Source organism: Phyllostomus discolor, chromosome 3 (assembly GCF_004126475.2).
Source record: "Phyllostomus discolor isolate MPI-MPIP mPhyDis1 chromosome 3, mPhyDis1.pri.v3, whole genome shotgun sequence".
NCBI lineage: Eukaryota > Metazoa > Chordata > Mammalia > Chiroptera > Phyllostomidae > Phyllostomus > Phyllostomus discolor.
The window spans coordinates 197642248-197661030 of NC_040905.2; the positions used below are offsets into that span (position 1 = coordinate 197642248).

Sequence of the window (18783 nt, forward strand, 5' to 3'; positions counted from 1 at the left end):
TCATGAATCTGCTGGGCCGTCCTTGGGTTAATACAGAACAATTTCAGATTTTGCAGTCATAGTGGTAACAACTAGTATGGTTTGAATCTATCAAACTTCTTTATTATTTTATTATTGCTTAAACATTTTTTATTTCTGACCCCATTGCAGATGTTCCCATTTTCTCTCTTTGTCCCCTCCTTCCAGCCCCCACTCCCACTTCCCTCTGGCCGTCACCACACTGTCGTCCGTTGTCATGGGTTATACATCAAAATTCTTTATTATTAAGAAAACCCAAAACAGGAAGTCTTCTAAAACTATCTTTTCTTAACAAATTCTAAAATTGAAAAATTGCCTCAGAATTGAGATCAGCATGGTGTTGCCCAACCATGGAGGCAATGTGGGTTTATATTAGTTATCTCTTGCTTCCTAACAAATCATCCCACGGTCTATTGGCTTTAAAAAACCCATACATTTATTATCTCACTCTTTCTGTGATTCAGGAATTTGGGGACCTCTTAGCTGGGTGGATTTTGCTCAGGATTGCTCATGGGGGTTGCAGTCAAGATGCTAGCTGGCCTGGGATAGTTAGAGCAATCTGTCCCCAAAAGGAGCAACAGCTGGGGAAGCCACAGCACTATCAGGTCTCGAAGAAAGCAGAGAGTCAGATGCAAGTGGTTGAACTGACCCACCGTGATTTCTAGCCCACCACAGCAGCCGCCTGCTCGCTTTGGCTCTGCAGGCCCCTTTCTGCTGGCGGGCACCATCAAAAGCCAGGGAGGCTCCTCTAGTGGAACTCAAGATTCCTGCTCTTCAAAACAACAGACACTTGAAATTCTCCAGGGCTACATCCCAGAAGCCACGTGGCTCCCAGTGCCCGACACCGCCGCAGCTGACCTACTGACCTACCGTCTCTCCTTCAGAGGGCAGGATGTGCAGTCGATAAATATGCACGCACGGCCCTTTCTGAGCCTTCCTTCATCAGGCTGCTGTTGGGTTGGCCGGGCCCACGGAGAGAGGGGTGCCTGGCAGCTGGCTAGGCTCCCTCCCTCCTTCCTGCAAACACAGCTCAAGGTGGAGACTTGTCTCCACAAATGCAGGGAAGGAGGGGCTGGCCAGTTCCACACAGACCCAGCCTCCTTTGTATATTCATCCTGAAATTATCCCCCCAAATTATCCTCCTTCCTGTGGCTTTCAACAAGGGCAGTTGTTTTTTTTTTAAGATTTTATTTATTTTTAGAGACAGGAAGGGAGGGAGAAAGAGAGGGAAACATCAATGTGTGGTTGCCTCACGAGCACCCCTTACTGGGAACCTGGCCCACAACCCAGGCATGTGCCCTGCCTGGGAATCCAACCTGCGACCCTTTGGTTTGCAGGCTGGAGCTCAATCCACTGAGCCACACCATCCAGGGCACTACATGACAGTTCTTAAATGGGAATTGTGTTTGGGGTGAATAGGGTTTTGAGATGACTTTATGCTAGCCAGACAAGTCCCTCTGCACACCCTGGGGTGGCAGGGCCTCTCTCTAGGACCTGTTCTAAAGTGTGCCTCTTCCCGACTGTGTCCTGAGAGTCAGAATGCATCTTCTTTAGGTCTTCTACTCTGAGGGCCATCTGCTGCATTGAATTTCCTTAGCCGGCTTCCATCCCCTCCTTCCCTCGGTGCTCAGTGAGTCTGGGCTCCCCAGGTGCTGTGCCCAGCAGAATTTGGGTTCATTGCCTCCTCAGCACCTTTTGAAGCTCACTCTCATCCAGTATTTTTCCTGCTATCTGGGGCCCTGCCTGTTCTTCCTCCGCCTCCGTGCTGCAGGGCTCTGGTCCACTCCTGCAGCCTCTCTGGGTTCCCGTCACTGCCACCCTTGGCAGACAGAGTTGGTGCCCAATTGCAGCACCATGAGAATTGGGGGCATACTCTTCCCAGGGCCCCTGAACATGCTGACGAGGATGACTTCTGGCCTTTTAGCCTGAACATTCCTGGGCATGCTCATAGGCCACACACCCTTGGCCTAGCGAGAAAGTGGAGGTGTTGCCAACACTAGAAATTTGGAGGGCTTGTGAGGGGCTTAATTAGCTGGTGCCTAGATCAGCTGAAGGCCCCTTCTAGTGACTTATTTTTCTAGACTTGGAGACATTTCTTGGAGCCTGCCCTCTCTTTGGCTTTCTCTTGCTTTCTTGAGCAAAGCTGTGGCATGTGGTCCCATGCCTGATGGCTCTCTCTGGCCCTGAACCGCAGGGTCGCATTGGCAGGTGCAGTGGTGCCATTAGATGGCTGTGAGTGTCCTGGAAGAAGGGCCGGTCGGTGCCCAAGAAACGGTGCTGGAGCTGCGGCAGAATTCCAGTCCAAGTTCTGGCTCCGCCTACTCTGGTCACTCTGGGCCCAAGGCCAGTCACCTCCCATCACTGGTCATGACTGTTCAGCTACCAAATGAGGAGGATGGGCAAGATGACCTCAGGGGCCTCAGACATTTGATGGAATGGGTGAGGGGGGAGGCAGAGAGGACAGGCACGGCTGAAGGGAAGGTCATATTCTCCATCTCGCCCTCATCTACGAGCCCTAGGATGGGCTGGGGCAGGGTGTGTCCTGTGTTGGGGCTGTCCTGCACTGTGGTCTGCACTGAGCCTGGGCTTCTGGGTTTGGTTTCTCTGCTGTGACGGGGTGTAGGGCACCCTGGCTGTCCCTGAAGAGACCTGCTTGGCAGGGTCTGGAGGGGAGCTGTGCGGGCAGAGGCAGACTCACCTGAGTTCTGAGTCGGTCTTCACCCCAGGCCCATCCTCCTGTTCGGTTCCACCCGTGGCCCTGCCTGTGCCCCTGTCCATCCCCTGCGTTGTGAGCACCTGGGAGCAGGCAGCAGGCTGTTCAGATCTGCCCTTCCTCGCTCAGGGCTTGGTGCAGGTGCTGGCACATTTTTGTCGATTGGAATTAGTGACCCGCTGTGCTGGAAGATTTCAGAAAAAAAATGTTTCGTGTTATAAACATAGGTGCCTTTGGGTAGCTGAGATCCAACTGGTGAATGCTCGGCCCTGTTTGTTTCCAGCCTCCCTCTCCCGCCCCACACGGGATCAGGCACAGTTTTTATAGGAGGTTTGTCTGCATTAGGGAGTCCCAGAGTGGTGATTGCCCAGTCCTTGAGCTAATAATACCGTGGATTCTCCTGGCGCCTTTCATCCAAGGACCTCCTCACCCTCCAGTGTTATCTGATCCCCACACAGCTCAGAGAGTGTGACAACCCCTGTAATTAGCTCCTTGTCGCAGCCGTGGACATTGTGGCTCTGAAAGAGGAGATCAGTTGGCACTGGAACTAGATAGAACAGGCCTCATGGGCTTCTGAGATCAGCGTCCTGGGTAGGAGAGCAGCAGGGATTTCTGACCGGTGGAGATAGGAAGCAGGGTTTGTCGGAGTCTGGATTGGCAGGGCTCGTAGCTTAAATACTCCGAAGAGTGAGGAGCGAGTGGTTGCTGGCTCACAGAGGTTGGTGGGCTGCTGCAGAGGTGGAAGACATGGAGCTTCCCTCCTTTCTGTTCTCCAAACCCTGCCTGGCCTTCCTCCAGCCAGCATCAAAGCACAAGCCCCAGTCACCACCCCAGTTCCACAGGACATGCCCAGAGATGAACAGCGGAGTGATGAGGGATGTCTCACTGTGCCATGAGGAACGGTGGAAGGATTTTAAACTCTGGTCTAGAGCAGGGATCCCACACTGCAGAGCGAGGTCCAGTCAATGAACGTTACTGAGAGGCCACTCTTGGCTCAATAAAGATGGAGCATTGAACAATCAGAGCTATCTCAAAAGCGAAAGGGCTCTCATTTCAGGACGTGAGCTTCTCACCACTGGAGGTGATCAAGCAGAAGCCGATGATTGCTAGACGGGGTTGTCATGGGTGGAGCAGATGCAAAGGTTTTCCGGTTGATGCCTAGGGCTGCTGAAGGCTGGGAGGTCCTGCCAGCGCTCTTTGCCTCCCCAGTGCGTATCCACTGGGTGGATTGAGTTCAGCAGGTTCTTAAGGTTGCAGGAAGAGTCTTTTGCACTGAGAGAAGATTGTCAACATGCCATTGGGGATGAGGAGCGTGGTCCTCTCCTCTGTCCGTGCTGGAGGGCTGCTGGGTGTCTATGAGGATGACCTGATGTTTTGTTTTGGGCTCCCTTGTAAAGTAATGAGCTTCCCATCCCCAGAGGGGTATAAGTCTAAGCCAGAGCACCACTGTCGGAGTATTGCAGAAGGGACCCCTGACACGGTGAGGAGGCTGTACTAGGTGGCTTCTGAGCTCCCTTCCTACCCAGAGAACATGTGGATCTTTGAAGAGCTTCACATGAACGAAAGAGCATGCCCATCACCGTGACTCCACTTTTCCCCCAACAAGGAGATGAGAGAGAGTTATTTTTCTGTTGTTATTTCCTTAGGTCAGCTGAAGCTGTCGATTGATGCCCAGGACCGGATTCTACTGCTCCACAGTGAGTATGGCTGCATGCCAGGCCCACCAGGGAAGGGGTGGGCCCCTCGGCCTCCTGCCTGGAGGTGGTGTTACCCTGGGCCAAGGCTTCTTTTTTCATCTTTGTACAGTGTTCTTCCATGTGTCCATTGAAAAAAAGTAGGCATTTACTTGGCATTCTTTCTAGAGACCCTCCCCTGGTCCCTCCCTTGATGTGATAGAGTCCACACAGGGGGCTTTTCTCCTGGAAGCACTCCCTGGTCCTCCCTCTCTGCTGCTTTACTGCTGAGCGACCTTCAGCAAGTTCAGTTTTCTCGTATGTCAGAGGGCAGTAATAGCAGTCCCCATCTTATTGGCTGTGATGAGGATTAAAGGAGTTAGGATTAATACAACACCTGGGGCAGTGCCCACCATGCAAGCTTTGTTTCAGTGTTTATTAAATAAGGTAGGAAATTGTGCATTCCAAAAATAACAATTGAGCATTGGCTGTGGGCTAGGGGGCGGGGACACCATAGGGAAGTGCCTCTCCCTGTCTAGGTGGTGCTGATAGGATGCCAGGGAAGACCTGGCAAAGGGGGTGATGCCCACACTTTATCCTGAAAGAGGAGCAGGCCCGAGCCAGGCAGAAGGGAGCAGGAAGGCCAGGCATTCCACGCAGGAGGAGGGGTGGCAAGTACAAAGGGGCCACAGAGAACATGATCCATCTGAAGAACTGTTTAACGTGACTGAGGCACGTGGGGTGAGGTAGAGGAGTGAGCCAGGGCCAGGTGATGACGGTCCTCTGTGCCTCCCAAAGGACTGTACACTTTACCTGTCCGTTTACCCGTTGGTTCTTCCTTCCATCCAGCACACAAGTGAGTTATCAAGCTGCTGGTACGGTCCCCTCTGCCTGGGCTCTTCTGTTTGGCCCAGCAGGCCCTGCCTGTCTCTCCAGCTTCCCTGACTCTTGCTGCCAGAGGCACCATCCACCCCCTGTTCTATTCAGTGACATGCAACCCTCTCGAACGCATCATGCTTGCCAATGCTTCTGTGCCTTTGCACCCTCTGTTCCTGCTGCCCGGAACAGCCTGCCTTCTTTTTGAACTCCTTTTGAAAAACAACTCTCTCTTTGATTTTGCAAGACCTATGCCTGCCTTCATCATCATTAACACTCAGGAAGAAGGCTCATTTACCCTCATGTTTTCCCTCCCAGGGATCACCCCCGACCAGTCTGCCTGGGCTGACTTTGTTGCTTTCTCCTCTGTGTCCTCATCATAGCCCTGACGACACTGTGTCACCTTGATCTGTCCGGCATGGGAGTGCATCCCCTGAGAGCCAGGGAGAGCCAGGGCTCATCTGGCCTGGATCCTGCCCTCAGGGACCACACCCTCCAGGGGACAGTCACTAGGATACCAGGCAGCATAGACTAGCAGGCGCCTGGGGCCTGGGGTCTTGGCCTTGGGGGGACCCAAGGTGAAGTTCCCAAGGACCAGCAGAGCGGGGTTCTTTGCCCGCCAGAGCCTGACTCCAGCTGTGCAAACAGTTTTTGCAAAAGGCGTGTTGGCCTCCACCACTCCATTTGTCCTGCACAGTTTGCTTTGGCTTCTCCCCAGTCTCAGGCCTTCATCCCGTCCAGCCTGCCCACCCCCCGCCTCCTTTGGCTTCCCAGGCCTCATGCCCCAGACTACGGGACTCTCATCTGAGCCAAGCCCCAGGGCTTCATCAAAGCTGAACACAGAGGAAAATGGAAAATAGAAAAGAGGCTCAGCCTCTGTCCTGTCTGCCGATTTCTGCAGACCTCAGGCAAATAGGCTGCACCTGCTTTCGTGAGCAGGCCTGAGCCCCCACCTACGCCTTGCCTGCCTGCCTTATTCTTTTCTTTAACACATGTTTGTTGAGTAGTTTCCGATTTGCCGGGCATTCTATTGACCACGTTGGACACAAGATCTCATTTAATCAGCACAGCTGCGCTGTGGAGCAGATATTACTATCACAAACCCATTTAAAAAATGGCAAGTTCATTCGTAGAGAGAAGAGACTTCTTGTTCTGGCTCACGTGGCTAGTACGTGGTCGGGCTGGGATCCACGCTCCAGTCCGTCTACCTCGGGAGCCACGTTTTACCTGGTGTGCCGTACTCTCTGTCGGCCACAGCACAAGCCGCTGTGCGGGGCGAGCTCTCCGGCCCAGCCCCCATTCCCGGCAGGCAGTCTTGCGTGGCGGAGGAAACACCGGCCTGCGGAGCCGAGAGACAGGGACCTGTCATCTCACTGCTCTGGGACTTCGGACAAGTCTCTTACTGTCTCTGGCCCCCCCTCATAGCCTTGTCTTCCACATAAGTGAGGGGTTGGACTCAATAAATCCTACGTTCCCTTCCAGCTGCAAGAATCGGGACTGAGTGCGCCCCCTAGCGCCTGGGTGAGGTGCTGCCTGAATGCGCGAGCTGGTGGGAGGGGACTGGACCAGAGAGGGATTAGTTTCCAATGGTGTTCGTGCAGGTTAAGGGCCCGGTAACAATCTTTCCCACTCACCGACCTTGACATTTTAATTCTCTGTTTAGTCATGGAAGGCAAAGGCCTGATGAGCAAAAAGCCTGGCACCTGTGATCCCTACGTGAAGGTATGTAATGGAGGTGGGGGTGGGTATGGGTGGAGGTGGGGGGAGGTGAGAGGCCCTTACTGGGCTGAGTCCCAAGGTCCCAGTACCTCTGTGGGCCTGGGGCCACTTGAGGTAGCAGTGACCTCCTCATCGTTCGGTCAGTAGGCCTTTATTTTGCCCAGGGGTGAGGCCCTGAGCTAGGATAGACCCTTCCCCTTAGCCTGGCTTAGTCCCTAGGGCTTCCCACAAGGGTGGGAATCTTCCAGGTGATCATGGCCATCCTCATAGGTGAGCACTGTGAGCATGTGGATGGTAGGAATCCACGGATGACCCCAGGCCCTCTCATGAAAAGCAACATCTTCACCCCTCTCTTCCCCGAGACGAGAGGCAGCGTGGCCAGGTTTGAGTGACAGAGTGGAGGAAGTGTCTCTGAGGGCTGGTAGCTCCGTCTGAGTGGGGCCCTCGCAGGGAAGACAGAGGCCCCATGGGGTGGGGAAGCTGCTCCTAGCCAGAGCCAAAGGCCAGGCACCTCCCACTGTATGGCAGCCTCGATGCCAGCGGCAGGGATGGATGTACTTCTCTGCACCCTTCTGGAAGCCCCCAGGCCGGTCCGAGGTCCCTGGGCACAAGGACTTGGTCTGGAGCGGGGTGGGAGCCTGAGGCAGGGGATGAACGCACGAGGGTGAGAGCATGGGATGGGGGCCGTGGCAGAGTAAGCTGGAGCCTCTTGTGGAGGGGGCACTCATAGCTGCTGGGAACTCAGAAGAGAGGAGGCCTGTGCTTTGGGGGCGATCCCTCTGCTTGGAGGAAGACCAGAGATGGTCAAGTTGGGCCCCATCTCTGGCTGGGCCCATGGTTGCCTTTCTGGTACCTCCCACTGCGAGGCCCTGTGCTGGTGTCTGATTCCCATGCCTGCAGCCTGGGCTCCTCATTCTTCCCCAGCATCTGACTGAGGACTCCGCCCTGTCCTCCGCAGAGGCTGGTGTGGAGGACACGGGGGAAGCTTTCGACTGGAGATGTGCAGAGTCAGCCTCCAGGCTTAGGTGGCTCCATAGCCACAGGTAATCATCTAACGCTTACTTTTCTCCAACTCAAGATTTCTTTGATCCCTGAAGATCACCGGCGACGCCATCAGAAGACCCAGACCGTTCCAGGCTGCAGGAACCCAGTCTTCCAAGAGCACTTTTTCTTGTAAGAGTCTGGCAGCCGGGCCCTCGCCAGGAGAAGGAAGGGAGTGTTTATCTGGAAAAGCTCTGCTTGCCAAATCTAGAACTAGATCTCAGCAGAAAAACAGTGACTTCTAAAGGATGTCTTTGTTTTCTCATTCACTGTGTCCTTGCATCCCTGGCACCTGGCCCGGCCGTGAGGTCCACGGTGATAAGGTCTCCCTTGGCCGGTTCTCACACCTCCAGTGCCCAGCCCGAGGCTGGCAGCCCCTGAGCGGCGGGCAGTTTCCCACTGTGCCTCGGGCCCAGCTTTCTTCTTTAGCAGGAGGAATTTTCCAAGTTAGGGACATTTTGCCTCCCTCCCTCCATTTAAAACTCGCCAACCTCTCTGAGCCCTGGCTTCCTTATTTGTAAAAATGGGGCTAATAATAGTTCCAATCTGAGAGAGCCGAGGTGTAAACAAGACAGTAATACGGAGTGTGTTGTTGTTGTTGCTGTTGTTGTTATTATTACTATTTCTTTCCTCCATCCCTGACCCACTCTGGGGCCAGTGGGAAGGGAATGGACATTTTAAATTTCCCTATCAGTGCAAATTAATAACATTTTGTTATTTTTCAAACCTCACCGGGTCATTTTGCTTCTTGTAGAGAAATAAAAATTACAGAGAAGCAAAAAGGAGAAAAGAGAAGATTCCCCCAGCCCTACTACTCACTGATATGTCTTGGTTTATTTCTTTTCAGATCTTTGAATCTGTGTGGGTGTGTATGTCTCTGTGTGTGTGTTTATAAAAATGGAATTGTTCTGTAATATTGTGTGGTAACCTCCCTTTTGTCCTTAACAACATAATATAAACTCTCCTATGCATGTTAATCCTCACCTCCCACACTATCTGTGCTTCAGCTTCTTTAACCAGCTCCTTGTGGTTGGGTGTGTAGGTCATGTCCAGATTTCGCAGTTATGTCCGACTCCACGGGTCTGGCCTGGGGCTCAGCCCTGTGCGCACTCTGACCGTCTGGTCTGCTTTTACAGTCCTGTCCAAGAGGAAGATGAACAGAAGCGCCTCGTGCTCACTGTGTGGAACCGGGCAGGTGACTCCAGGTGAGGGGAACTGCTGGGCTGGAGGACAGATCCTGCTCTGGACCTGGGGGTGGCAGCCAGGTGGCCGGGGGACAGCCGGAGCTCAGTCAGTAGGTGAAGGAGTAGCAGTGAGTGGTGGAGCTCTCATGTTATGAAAGAGCATCTCTGTGCTCTCGGAATCAGCAAAACGCTGTGTTGGCCACCAGGGATGCCAGCCAGCCTGCATTCTGCCCTCAAGGGACCTGCCTTCTGGAAGGGACACCAGGCACCGGGTGGAGACAAATTGCAATAATGGCACCACAGGCTCAGTCCACAGGAGTTGGAGCTCCGTGAAAAATGGGCCCATTTCTCTCTTAGTCACCACTGTAGCAATGGCTGGCACACAGAAGTTCAGTGAATATTGGCTCAGTGACTAAAAGAATGAAATGAGTAATAGAACAGTAAATGTGGGAAGAGGGAGAGTTCATTGTGGGCTGAGGTGATCAAGGAGGGCTTCATGCAGAAAGGGGGGTTTTGAACTTGGTGCAGGGGTCCCGAATAAGACGAGGAGCGAAGGCTGGAAAGGGTAGTCCAGGCGGGGCACAGCATGAGCAAAGGCAAGGAGGCAGGATGGTGTGTGGTGGGCCCGGGCTGCCGTGAGGAGGCCAGTGTAGGAGGTGCAGAGGTTGCATGTAGGGGACTCCAGAAGGCTGATCTTGCAGGCAGCTCAGGACACAGGAGGCCAGCTGGGGTCACTGGTAATAGCGTTCAGTGTAGCGCAGGTGGGGGCGCGGAGCCGCTGCGAGGAAAAGGCTGGGAGTACGTGTTTGGCGGCCATGGCCAACTGTGAGCAGCAGGAGCTCGTTCACCTGGTGCCTCCTGAGGACTCTGGGAGGCTCTCTGGCCAGTAGCATTTGTCAACAATCGGAGAAGCAAATGGTGAGCAAAAATGGGCCCAGGTGAATGACAATCGGCTCAACTCCCCTGCTTAGGCCCAGAAGGTATTTTTAGGTCGAATGCTTTTTAGTACGCTAAATATTTTTAGCTAGTATGCTTTTTAAAGTTGAGCCTTATTTAACTTTCATAATGAAAGATTTGTCTTTTAATAGAGTATCTACTTTCTATCATGGAATGGCGTGTATGGTCCTGTAGGCCTCAGTCACTGAGGTGTCATTTCCTGGGCACCGGTGTGCAACACTGTAGTAGGTGCTGGGGACACATGGGGCCAGCCAATCGGAGACCTCCATCCTGCTCTCCGGAGGATCACTGATGGAGTGAGCCAGGAGTGTGGGCCAGGAGGGCAACATCACCTGGATAATGGGAGCAACCGTTTGCTGGGTGTGGAGCACAAGCCAGGGGTTAACAGTGCATCCTCTCATTTAATTCTGAAAACAACTCTAAAGGAGTGTGTTTTTGTGTTAAGTTTTCAGAAGACGAGACTAGAGCTAAGAAGGAAGTAACTTGCCCATGGTCGTACAGCCGCGGAACCGTAGAGTCAGGGTGGGAACCCAGGCATTTAGGCCCAGAGTCCTCACTCTCAACCCCGTATGTGTCCCGACATCCAAGTCCAAGGACAGAAGGAAGAACCAGAGGGGAGGGGCAGGGCAGGGCAGGAGAGTGGAGGGATCTGCAAGCTCACTGGTGAGTCAAGCACAGAGCAGGACCTGGCTAGAGATCCAATGAAGTTGGCCCAATCCCAGTCTGATAATGATGATGATGATGATGATGATGATGATGCAGGTTTCCTCCTACGGGCCAGTGCTTCTCAATTCTGGATATGCACCCAGATCACCTGGGATACCTGTGAGGAACACAGATTCTCAGGTGCCATAGCTGAACCTTCGTGGGCAGGGCCTAGGAATCTGTATGTACACGAGTTCTCAGGGCGAACCTCATGCAGCCAGCTTGGTGTCTGGGAATCTGGCGATGGGGATATCCTGGAGGGTGTTGAGCAAGGGAGTGATGAATGTGTCACTCTGGTAGGTCTTGGGAAGGTTGGGGAGGAACAAGTTGATTCTTAGGGAGACCTGTAAGAGACATGATTTGGGGACAGAGAGGAGGGAAAGAGACCCAGGGCACGGGAGATAAAGCAATAGTACTTAGTGGTGTTTTGAGTGTGAGAACAGGGGGAGAAGTCAAAGGTGACTCCTGGGCATCGGGCGGTGTCTCCAGCAAAGCCAGAGTGTCCTGCAGGAGAAGGGAACCGGCCCTGGACAGGGTGAGATGGAGGTGCCTGGACAGCAGCCGGGGCAGAGCCCCGAGGGGGCTGCCTTTGCTGACCTGGAGCTCAGGGGACAGAGGTCTGTGCCCATGGAGGGGGTGAGAGAGCCGTGACCACCAACGCGGCGGACGAGATTCTGAGCAGGTGAGGTTGCCCAGGAGAAAAGTGAGGGCCAAGGACCAGGGAAAGGGTCTTGAAGGGAAAGCCCTGAAGGAGCTGAGGGAGGGTGTCAGAGAAACATCTGGCCCGCCCACTCGGTGGAGGCAAGGAGTGGAGCAGGTGCTGGAGGCAGACACCAAACTGGGAGCTGTGGTTCCCCCCACTGTGACCCTGTCCTCACTCTCAACCTCACTCCCCCCCGGGGAGACAAGAGCAAGCCCAGAGAGCCGCTGGAAAAGGCAGCGATGCAGTTCACGGTTTTTGGAAAGGACAGTGCAGCCCTGAGTGAGTCAGCACCCCGCAGCAGCGTGACAGAGCCAGTGAGTGTCTCCACTTGTTGCCTATTTTGGGAAAGTGAGATTCCTTATTAACAAAACATAGGCGAACTTGTGGTCACAGTCCCAACCCAAAGCTCGGGGGACGGAGCAGGCTCAGGCAGGCCTGCCTGCAGAACCGAGGGCCCCACCGAGCAAAGCTGCCAGCAGCACGGGATGGCTCAGCCGGTGGGAGGCGCAGCGCTGATCCATCATCCAACTCCGGAGCCTCTGAGCTGGAGGAGGCGGACGAGCGGGTGCAGGAAACTCCTGCCCCGCCCCCTGCTCTCAAATCTGGATTGTGCTTCTTTGAAGGATGGACATTTAATTTATCAACATGCCAGACAATTACTGGAGGAAGGAAACAAACATTTATTGAACTCTTCTCTGTGCCAAGCACTTTGCATGCTCTACCTCATCTAGCCCTCATAACAGCCCTGAGAGGTAGGGGTTGTCATCGTCCCTTCCTCGGAGAGGAGGAAGGTGAGGGCTCAGGAACTGGCCTGAGGATGTAGAACAGCTGATATGTATTAAGCACCTTGTAATGTCCGCTGATCATGGACATTCAGCATATTCCATGCATTATCTAGTCCTCATAACACCTCACATAGTAGGTATTATTGTTGCTCTCGTACAGGTGAGGAAACAGAGGCACGGGGAGGTTAAGTAGTTTGCCCAAGACAGCACAGCGAGGGTGTGGTGCAAACAGGGAGCAAATCCAGGTGTTCTGGCACCGAACTCATGCACTGGTCGCCACGCTACAGTATGCATGACGTCCTCACACCGGTGAAAAATGGCTCCCAAACCATACTTTTCCTGTGTCAGAACATGTGCTCCCTGGGCCTCAGACTACTTCCCATGGCATGGGTAATGTGGTTTTATATGCCATCCAGCTGGACATGTGACAGGTACATTTTGCAGCTGATAGATATCAAAGGGAAGCATTTGCTTCATGAATTCTCACGACTCTCCCAGTGATGGCTGTGACCTGTTTAGGGAAACAAGACAAAGAAACTCCGGGGAAGGGACGGCTGCGCCAGCTCCTCACGGGGGTCACGCGGGAGCCGAGGAGAACCTGGCTCAGAGCAGACTTTGGCCTTGCTCAGACTTGCTGTGAGCCCACAGCAAGTCCCCTCCCTGCTCTGGGCCTCGGTTTCCTCATCTGTAAAATGCACTGACCTCTAACACCTTAGAGGTGTTAGCTTTCCGCTTTCAGGTTCTGTGAGTTTCTAAGAAATTACAGGTACTTTCAAACATGTGGAAGGGTGGAAAATATCGTATAATAAACCCTCATCTTCACAGTGTGGCTTTGTCAACTATCAATATATGGCCAGTGCTGTTTCATCTATGTCCCCACCCCCTTCCCCTTTCCAGTGGATAATTTTAAAGCAAATCCCGGATACCCTGTCATCTCATCTCTATATATCTATAAAAGATGGCCTTGAAAAACCACAATGACATTGTCATGTTTAAAAATTAACAGTAATTCTCTAATGTTATTGACTGAGGACCTGAGCTGTTTCAAAGTTGCGTTTGATGACACGGCCACACCAAACCGAAGCGCATGGCCGTAGCATCCTCAGAACTCCTGGCCAGAGGACAAGCTGAGGATTTTAATGTTATGCATCAAGTCAAACAACAGCAACACACATCGGCTCGAAGAACATAATCTTTTATGTTGGTAGTACCTGCACTCACGGAGAGTCTGCTGGCTCTGTCCCGCCCGGACCCGGGCCCTCCGAGTGTACTCTGTCCTTTAACCTCCTTTCCTAAACGGGGCCTCGGTGCCAGGCACAGTGCTGCAACCTTAGAAAGCTTGTAGCCAGAGATGGTGACTGAGCTTAAGGAAAGAAAAAAAAATGAAGGGAAAAATGTGTTCCATGGAACCCATCAAATTAAAAATGAATTGAGACTAAATGGAGTACCCCTGCAACAGTAATACTTTAAGGTACCTGAGAGAGGGAATTAAAGTGCATTCCCTCAGAAGAATGCCTTCTGTTTCGCAGTGTGTCTCCTACCTTATTATTCTCGAAAGTAAACTGAGCCAAGTGCTGTTCCCCATGAGTGTTTCCTGAGCTTTTGTATGGGCTGTTCCCTCCGCCTGAGATGCGCTTCCTCTCATTCTCTCTGGCGTAACTCTTTAGGTCTTCTTTGAGCATCTCCACTCCAAACCACCGCTCACCTCCTCGAGCTTTCACCATTTGTTGCCTGCAGTGCTCATCTGTCAATCTCGCCCCGTCTAGTGACATCCCCTGTATTGCTATTTAAATTCCTGCGTGTTTGTCTTGTTTCCTTAATGTGGCGGCTCCTTGCCCAGTGCCTGCCAACCGTGGGCATGATGGATTCATCCATTTGTCAAGCCGTCACTGAATGCACCGAACCCTGAGCTCAGGGTAACCAAGGCCTTCAGAAGTAACCAAGGCTTGGTCCCTGAGCCTTGTGTCTAGCAAAACTTCAGGCCGTCTCCAGACTGTGTGCTAATTCCTGATTTTATAAGCTGACCGGTATATTGCTGTACGCTCAGGTTGCACATAAAATAAGTCTTTTTTTCCTGCAAAGATTTTTCAAAAGCAGGCTTAAGAAGTGCCCTGTTGAAGAACACTTAGAGAAAGGGTCCTGCTTATGGACATTAATTGTAACAATGTACTCTGCCTGCATTATTATAAAATCACTAGAGGCCCCTTAGCAGGAAGCAAAGCTCGCAGGAGTCTATTCACCATTTAGTGTTCTCTAAGCACTGGGGAATGAAAATGGAACTTACCAAAGAGCAGGGAGAGATGGCCTTTATTGCAGCTAAAACACTGGACCTGGAGACTCAGAAAGTTACAGCCATACCCAGTGTGGAGAAAAGTGTACATAGCAAGGCAGCGTGGGCACCTAGATCCCAGCTGGCTTGCTCTTGCGTGTGTTGACAAACAAGATTAAATCAGTGATGAGGACTTTGGCAAAGCCTTGATGAGGGCTCTTCTGGAACGGCAGCTCAGATCAGTGTCGGCCCGAGTGATGGTCCCTGCAGCTGCCTCTCCCTGTTAGTGCTGGCTCGGCCACTTGCCAGGAGGGAGGAGCGTTTGTTTTTGGTAGCAGATTGGGAAGGGGGATGTGGAAGGGTCACTTTACTGGGGTGATCATGTGGTCCTCTTTGGGTGAATTATTAATATGTCCTTGTATGGTGGGTGGGGGGAGCAGGTAGAACCCCGGCTGCGAGAAATGGGGGCAGGGAGCAAGGGCAGGGAGAGTAGCGGAGTGGGAGTAGCTGGTGGGACCCAGCCAGGGACAGAACATGCATTTGGAAGGCAGGCTCACTGGTGTGAGGATCGGGCTTCAACATTCTGCATCACTGACCCTCACTTGGCTTGGTTATCCTCAAGAAGCCAGCTTTGTTTTGCTTAGGACTGTTGAATGGTGAGTTGCCACCCTTTCTGGAGAATCCAAGCAATACGTGTTTATGGAGGCCTTCTAGACCACAGGTCTTTTACTGGGGCAGGCATTGGCAGGTGCTTTCTCCAGACTCGTGTGCCTGGAGCCTGCTGGGTCTGGGGCCCTGGGAGCAGGCTCTGAAGCATAGGACTAACACAGGCTCTCCAGGGGGTTCTGTGGTGCACCCCTGGCTGCAGCCACCAGCCTCATGCAGCCCCCCTCACACCAGGTTCCAGAAAGGCCCATCTTCGGGGAGTTCACTGCCCATCCAGGAGCTCATTCCAGCTTTGGCTCTGCTATTGTGCCTTCCGCAGAACAAGCTAGATGTATGTGGGTCTTCCAGACCTTGGAGTCAACCATCGGGGTCATGCTCCAGTCTAAATACCCATGTTGTTTTTTGATTAAAACTAAAGCAGCCTCCGAAGGGGGCTGAGTTGAGGATGTGCTAGGAGAGAGGAGAATAGAAGAATTAAAAACTCTAGTGTTAGGATAGAGAACGATGTGGCAGAATAGTGCTTTCCAATACATTTACACTACTTTTTCCCGATTACAGAAGTGCTGTTTGTCCCTGTGAGAATGTGAAAACACTGAAAACCCAAAGAAAACAAAACCCCCTCAGTCCCGCCTACCAGATACAGCCATCGTGAATATTTTTGTGGGCGTCTTTCTCATAAACTACAGACTTGTGAATTCCCTTTTCTCTCATAGTAGCAAGATTATTTTTTGCATTTCATTGGTATTAATCTATGCCATCACTACTGAAAGCTGCCAAATATATCAATCAGTCCCTGACTGTTGGGACTCAGTGGTGGACAGTCTTTAAGACACTTTGAATTACTCTCAGCCAAGAATGACCTGATTGAACTCAGGCTGTCACCACAGTGACATCCTTTGAGGCCTGACCCAGGTTCATGGCTACTTGTCCAGCCGGCCACCAGGTCAGGTTGGTCTCGGTGACTTTTTGTTGGTTTGGATTTTGATCTGAAACTGTCCAAGGAATGCCCAGGTCCTGCCTGGACCTGAGGCAGAGCTTCCTGAGCTTGAGGTCCCATAACTTTTGTCTTCTGTTGAGCATCGTCAGCTAACGCGGGAGCTGAGATTCCCTGTGGGGACCAGCTCTTCGGATGTACTGGCAGCAGAACAGTTAAAGCCTGTGAGGTGGCCCTGAGCTTCTGTGGTCGATGGGAGGAGTGCTGTTCCATGACCTAAGACACCTTAGGTTTCCCATGGGACCCTGCTACTAATTAGCCCAGTGACCTTCCCCTTGGGAAGGGGACCAACTCTGAGCCTCGGTTTTTTCACCTGTGAAATGGAGGAATAACTTTTCTCCAGAATGAGATGATGTAAACCGCAGAGCATTTGGCAAACCTGCGTTACCTTTGATAAGCGACTTCCCGATATAGCCCAGCGAAAAGGTGCTGACTCGAGCCTCTGTTTTCCCCCAGACAGACTGGGCTCATCGGCTGTATGAGCTTTGGGGTGAAGTCTCTCCTGACTCCGGACAAGGTGAGTCCCAGGGAAGCTTCTAGCAGGGTCGTCCCACCTGGGCCAGCGTTGGTTTTTCTGGAAACCCTTGGGTGGGCTTCTGTTTTCGAGATGGCGCCCCACTGAGACGGGTGCCCTGTGGTCTGAAGGACAATGCTGTATTCTTCCTCTACGGGACCAAGGGCTTGGGTCCCTTCTTGCTTCGCTTGCATTAGAGAGCAGTTGTTAGGAGGCTCTGGGTCCGGTGTCTGCCCTTGAGGACACTGGCAGCTCCCTCGGAGCTCAGAGCACTCCCGGCACCTCCCTGGAGGAGGAGCGCCACGTGCTGCTTTTGGCCTGCCCCAGAGGTCATCTTTCTTTTTTTAAAGGTTTTATTTATTTATTTTTAGAGAGAGGGGAAGGGAGAGAGAAAGAGAGGGAGAGAAACATCAGTGTGTGGTTGCCTCTCACACTCCCTCAACTGGGGATCTGGCTCACAACCCAGGCATGGGAATTGAACCGGCGGCCCTTTGGTTTGCAGGCTGGTGCTGAGCTCCAGGGGTCATCTTGCTGTCATCTACCAGGTCTTGTGTTCTGGGCTTAGCAGGTGCCCAGGAGTGGAGTGAGCATCCTCTATGAAGCTGTCCTTCTGGCTGGGGGAGGGGATGCTCTGGGGTCTAGCGACACCTCCCCGGTAGCCAGTCCCTTAGCCATCTCTACTCTGCCGTGCACCCCCAACCTGGAGTCTTTCAACCAGGGGAGGGACATACTCCTTTTGCACATCCCTGGAAATGTCCTGGTGGCCTGCCACGTGGAGTTGCCAGGTGTCACCGAGCTTTGTGTCCTGGAAGTGAAGCCTAGGGTTGGTGGCTGAGGACCCTTTATCCTCTATGTGGGTCTCAAATGTCTTCACTGCAACCTGGACTTCATTCGCTGTCGGAAGAAGATGTTCCACCTTGGAGACTTCTCAGGAGCCTCAGGATGCCTTCTTTCTGCCATCTCCCTCACTCCCTCCTGCCCTCCCCTCTCTTCTGTCCACATTTATTGGGCTCCACTGTATACCAGGCACAGTGGCAGACACATCAAGGAGCCCGTGCACAGCCTAGTGGGGGAGGCAGGTGTGCAAGTAAACTGTTCTCCAGGGACAAGAGGCTGTGGGAATCCCACAGACGGGAGGACCAGCTCTGTGCGTAGCATCAGGGCAGGCTTCCTGCAGGCGCAGGCATGGCAGGTCCTTTGGGAGCAGGGAGGCTGGAGTGTCCATCTCTGTGGAGATGCTGCCTCTGGGGGAGGATCGCCAGTAGCTGCTTTATGAGGGGGATTGGTGGCCACCTGACCTGTGCCCTCTGCCACCCCTGAGCGTGCCATGTCTTCCCCTGTGGCAGGAGATCAGCGGCTGGTACTACCTTCTGGGGGAGGACCTAGGCCGGACCAAGCACCTGAAGGTGGCCAGGCGGCGACTGAGGCCCCTCAGAGGTATGTGCACACCTCTTTCAGCTTCTGCCCAGATGTGTCCCCCTGACCGTGGCTTCCCCCCTTCTTCCCTTCCTGGATAGTAGCTCCAGCGCCTGTGTTCCCTGGCAGCTGTCACCCCAGCTATGATGAGACCACGGGTCCAGGGGCTTCTCACGAGTACCTGCTAGAATGCAGGGGGCAGGCAGCCTCTTGCTCATGTACCTTTATTTGCCTGGTTGGCCTTTCCTTGGAGAGGGCTATAGGCCTGACCCCACGTGGTTCAGCCCCATCCTTAGCTCATGGAGGGATGGCTTCTGGAGCTTCCTACATGCCCCTTCCTGGGGTCGGTGGTCTCAGAATCCCCCCCAGCTGCCCTGCTAACCCGGGGGAACCCACCTCTGTGGACAGGGCACATGGGCCTGGCCACAAGTCCTGAGGTTGTTCAAGACTTGGATTTCGCATTTCCCCTGTTCTGTCCTTCCCGTACACAGTCCTGGCTCCTGAGCCCCTGCCTGACCCGGGCCCGGGTCGCCCCACGTCCTGGAGGCCA

The 18783-nt window shown here is 53.2% G+C and overlaps 1 protein-coding gene across 2 annotated transcripts in view; it reads left to right on the forward strand.

Annotated features, from left to right (window-relative positions):
• Positions 1-18783, forward strand: part of RGS3 (regulator of G protein signaling 3) — a 117898-nt gene that overhangs the window by 9611 nt on the left and 89504 nt on the right. For both annotated transcript variants that reach the window (XM_028511497.2, XM_028511490.2), the window contains exons 2-7: positions 4378-4428; positions 6944-7002; positions 8078-8172; positions 9177-9245; positions 16760-16820; positions 18164-18254. In XM_028511497.2, coding sequence (XP_028367298.1) covers positions 4378-4428; positions 6944-7002; positions 8078-8172; positions 9177-9245; positions 16760-16820; positions 18164-18254 — 426 coding nt within the window. The remainder of the gene's footprint in view (positions 1-4377; positions 4429-6943; positions 7003-8077; positions 8173-9176; positions 9246-16759; positions 16821-18163; positions 18255-18783) is intronic.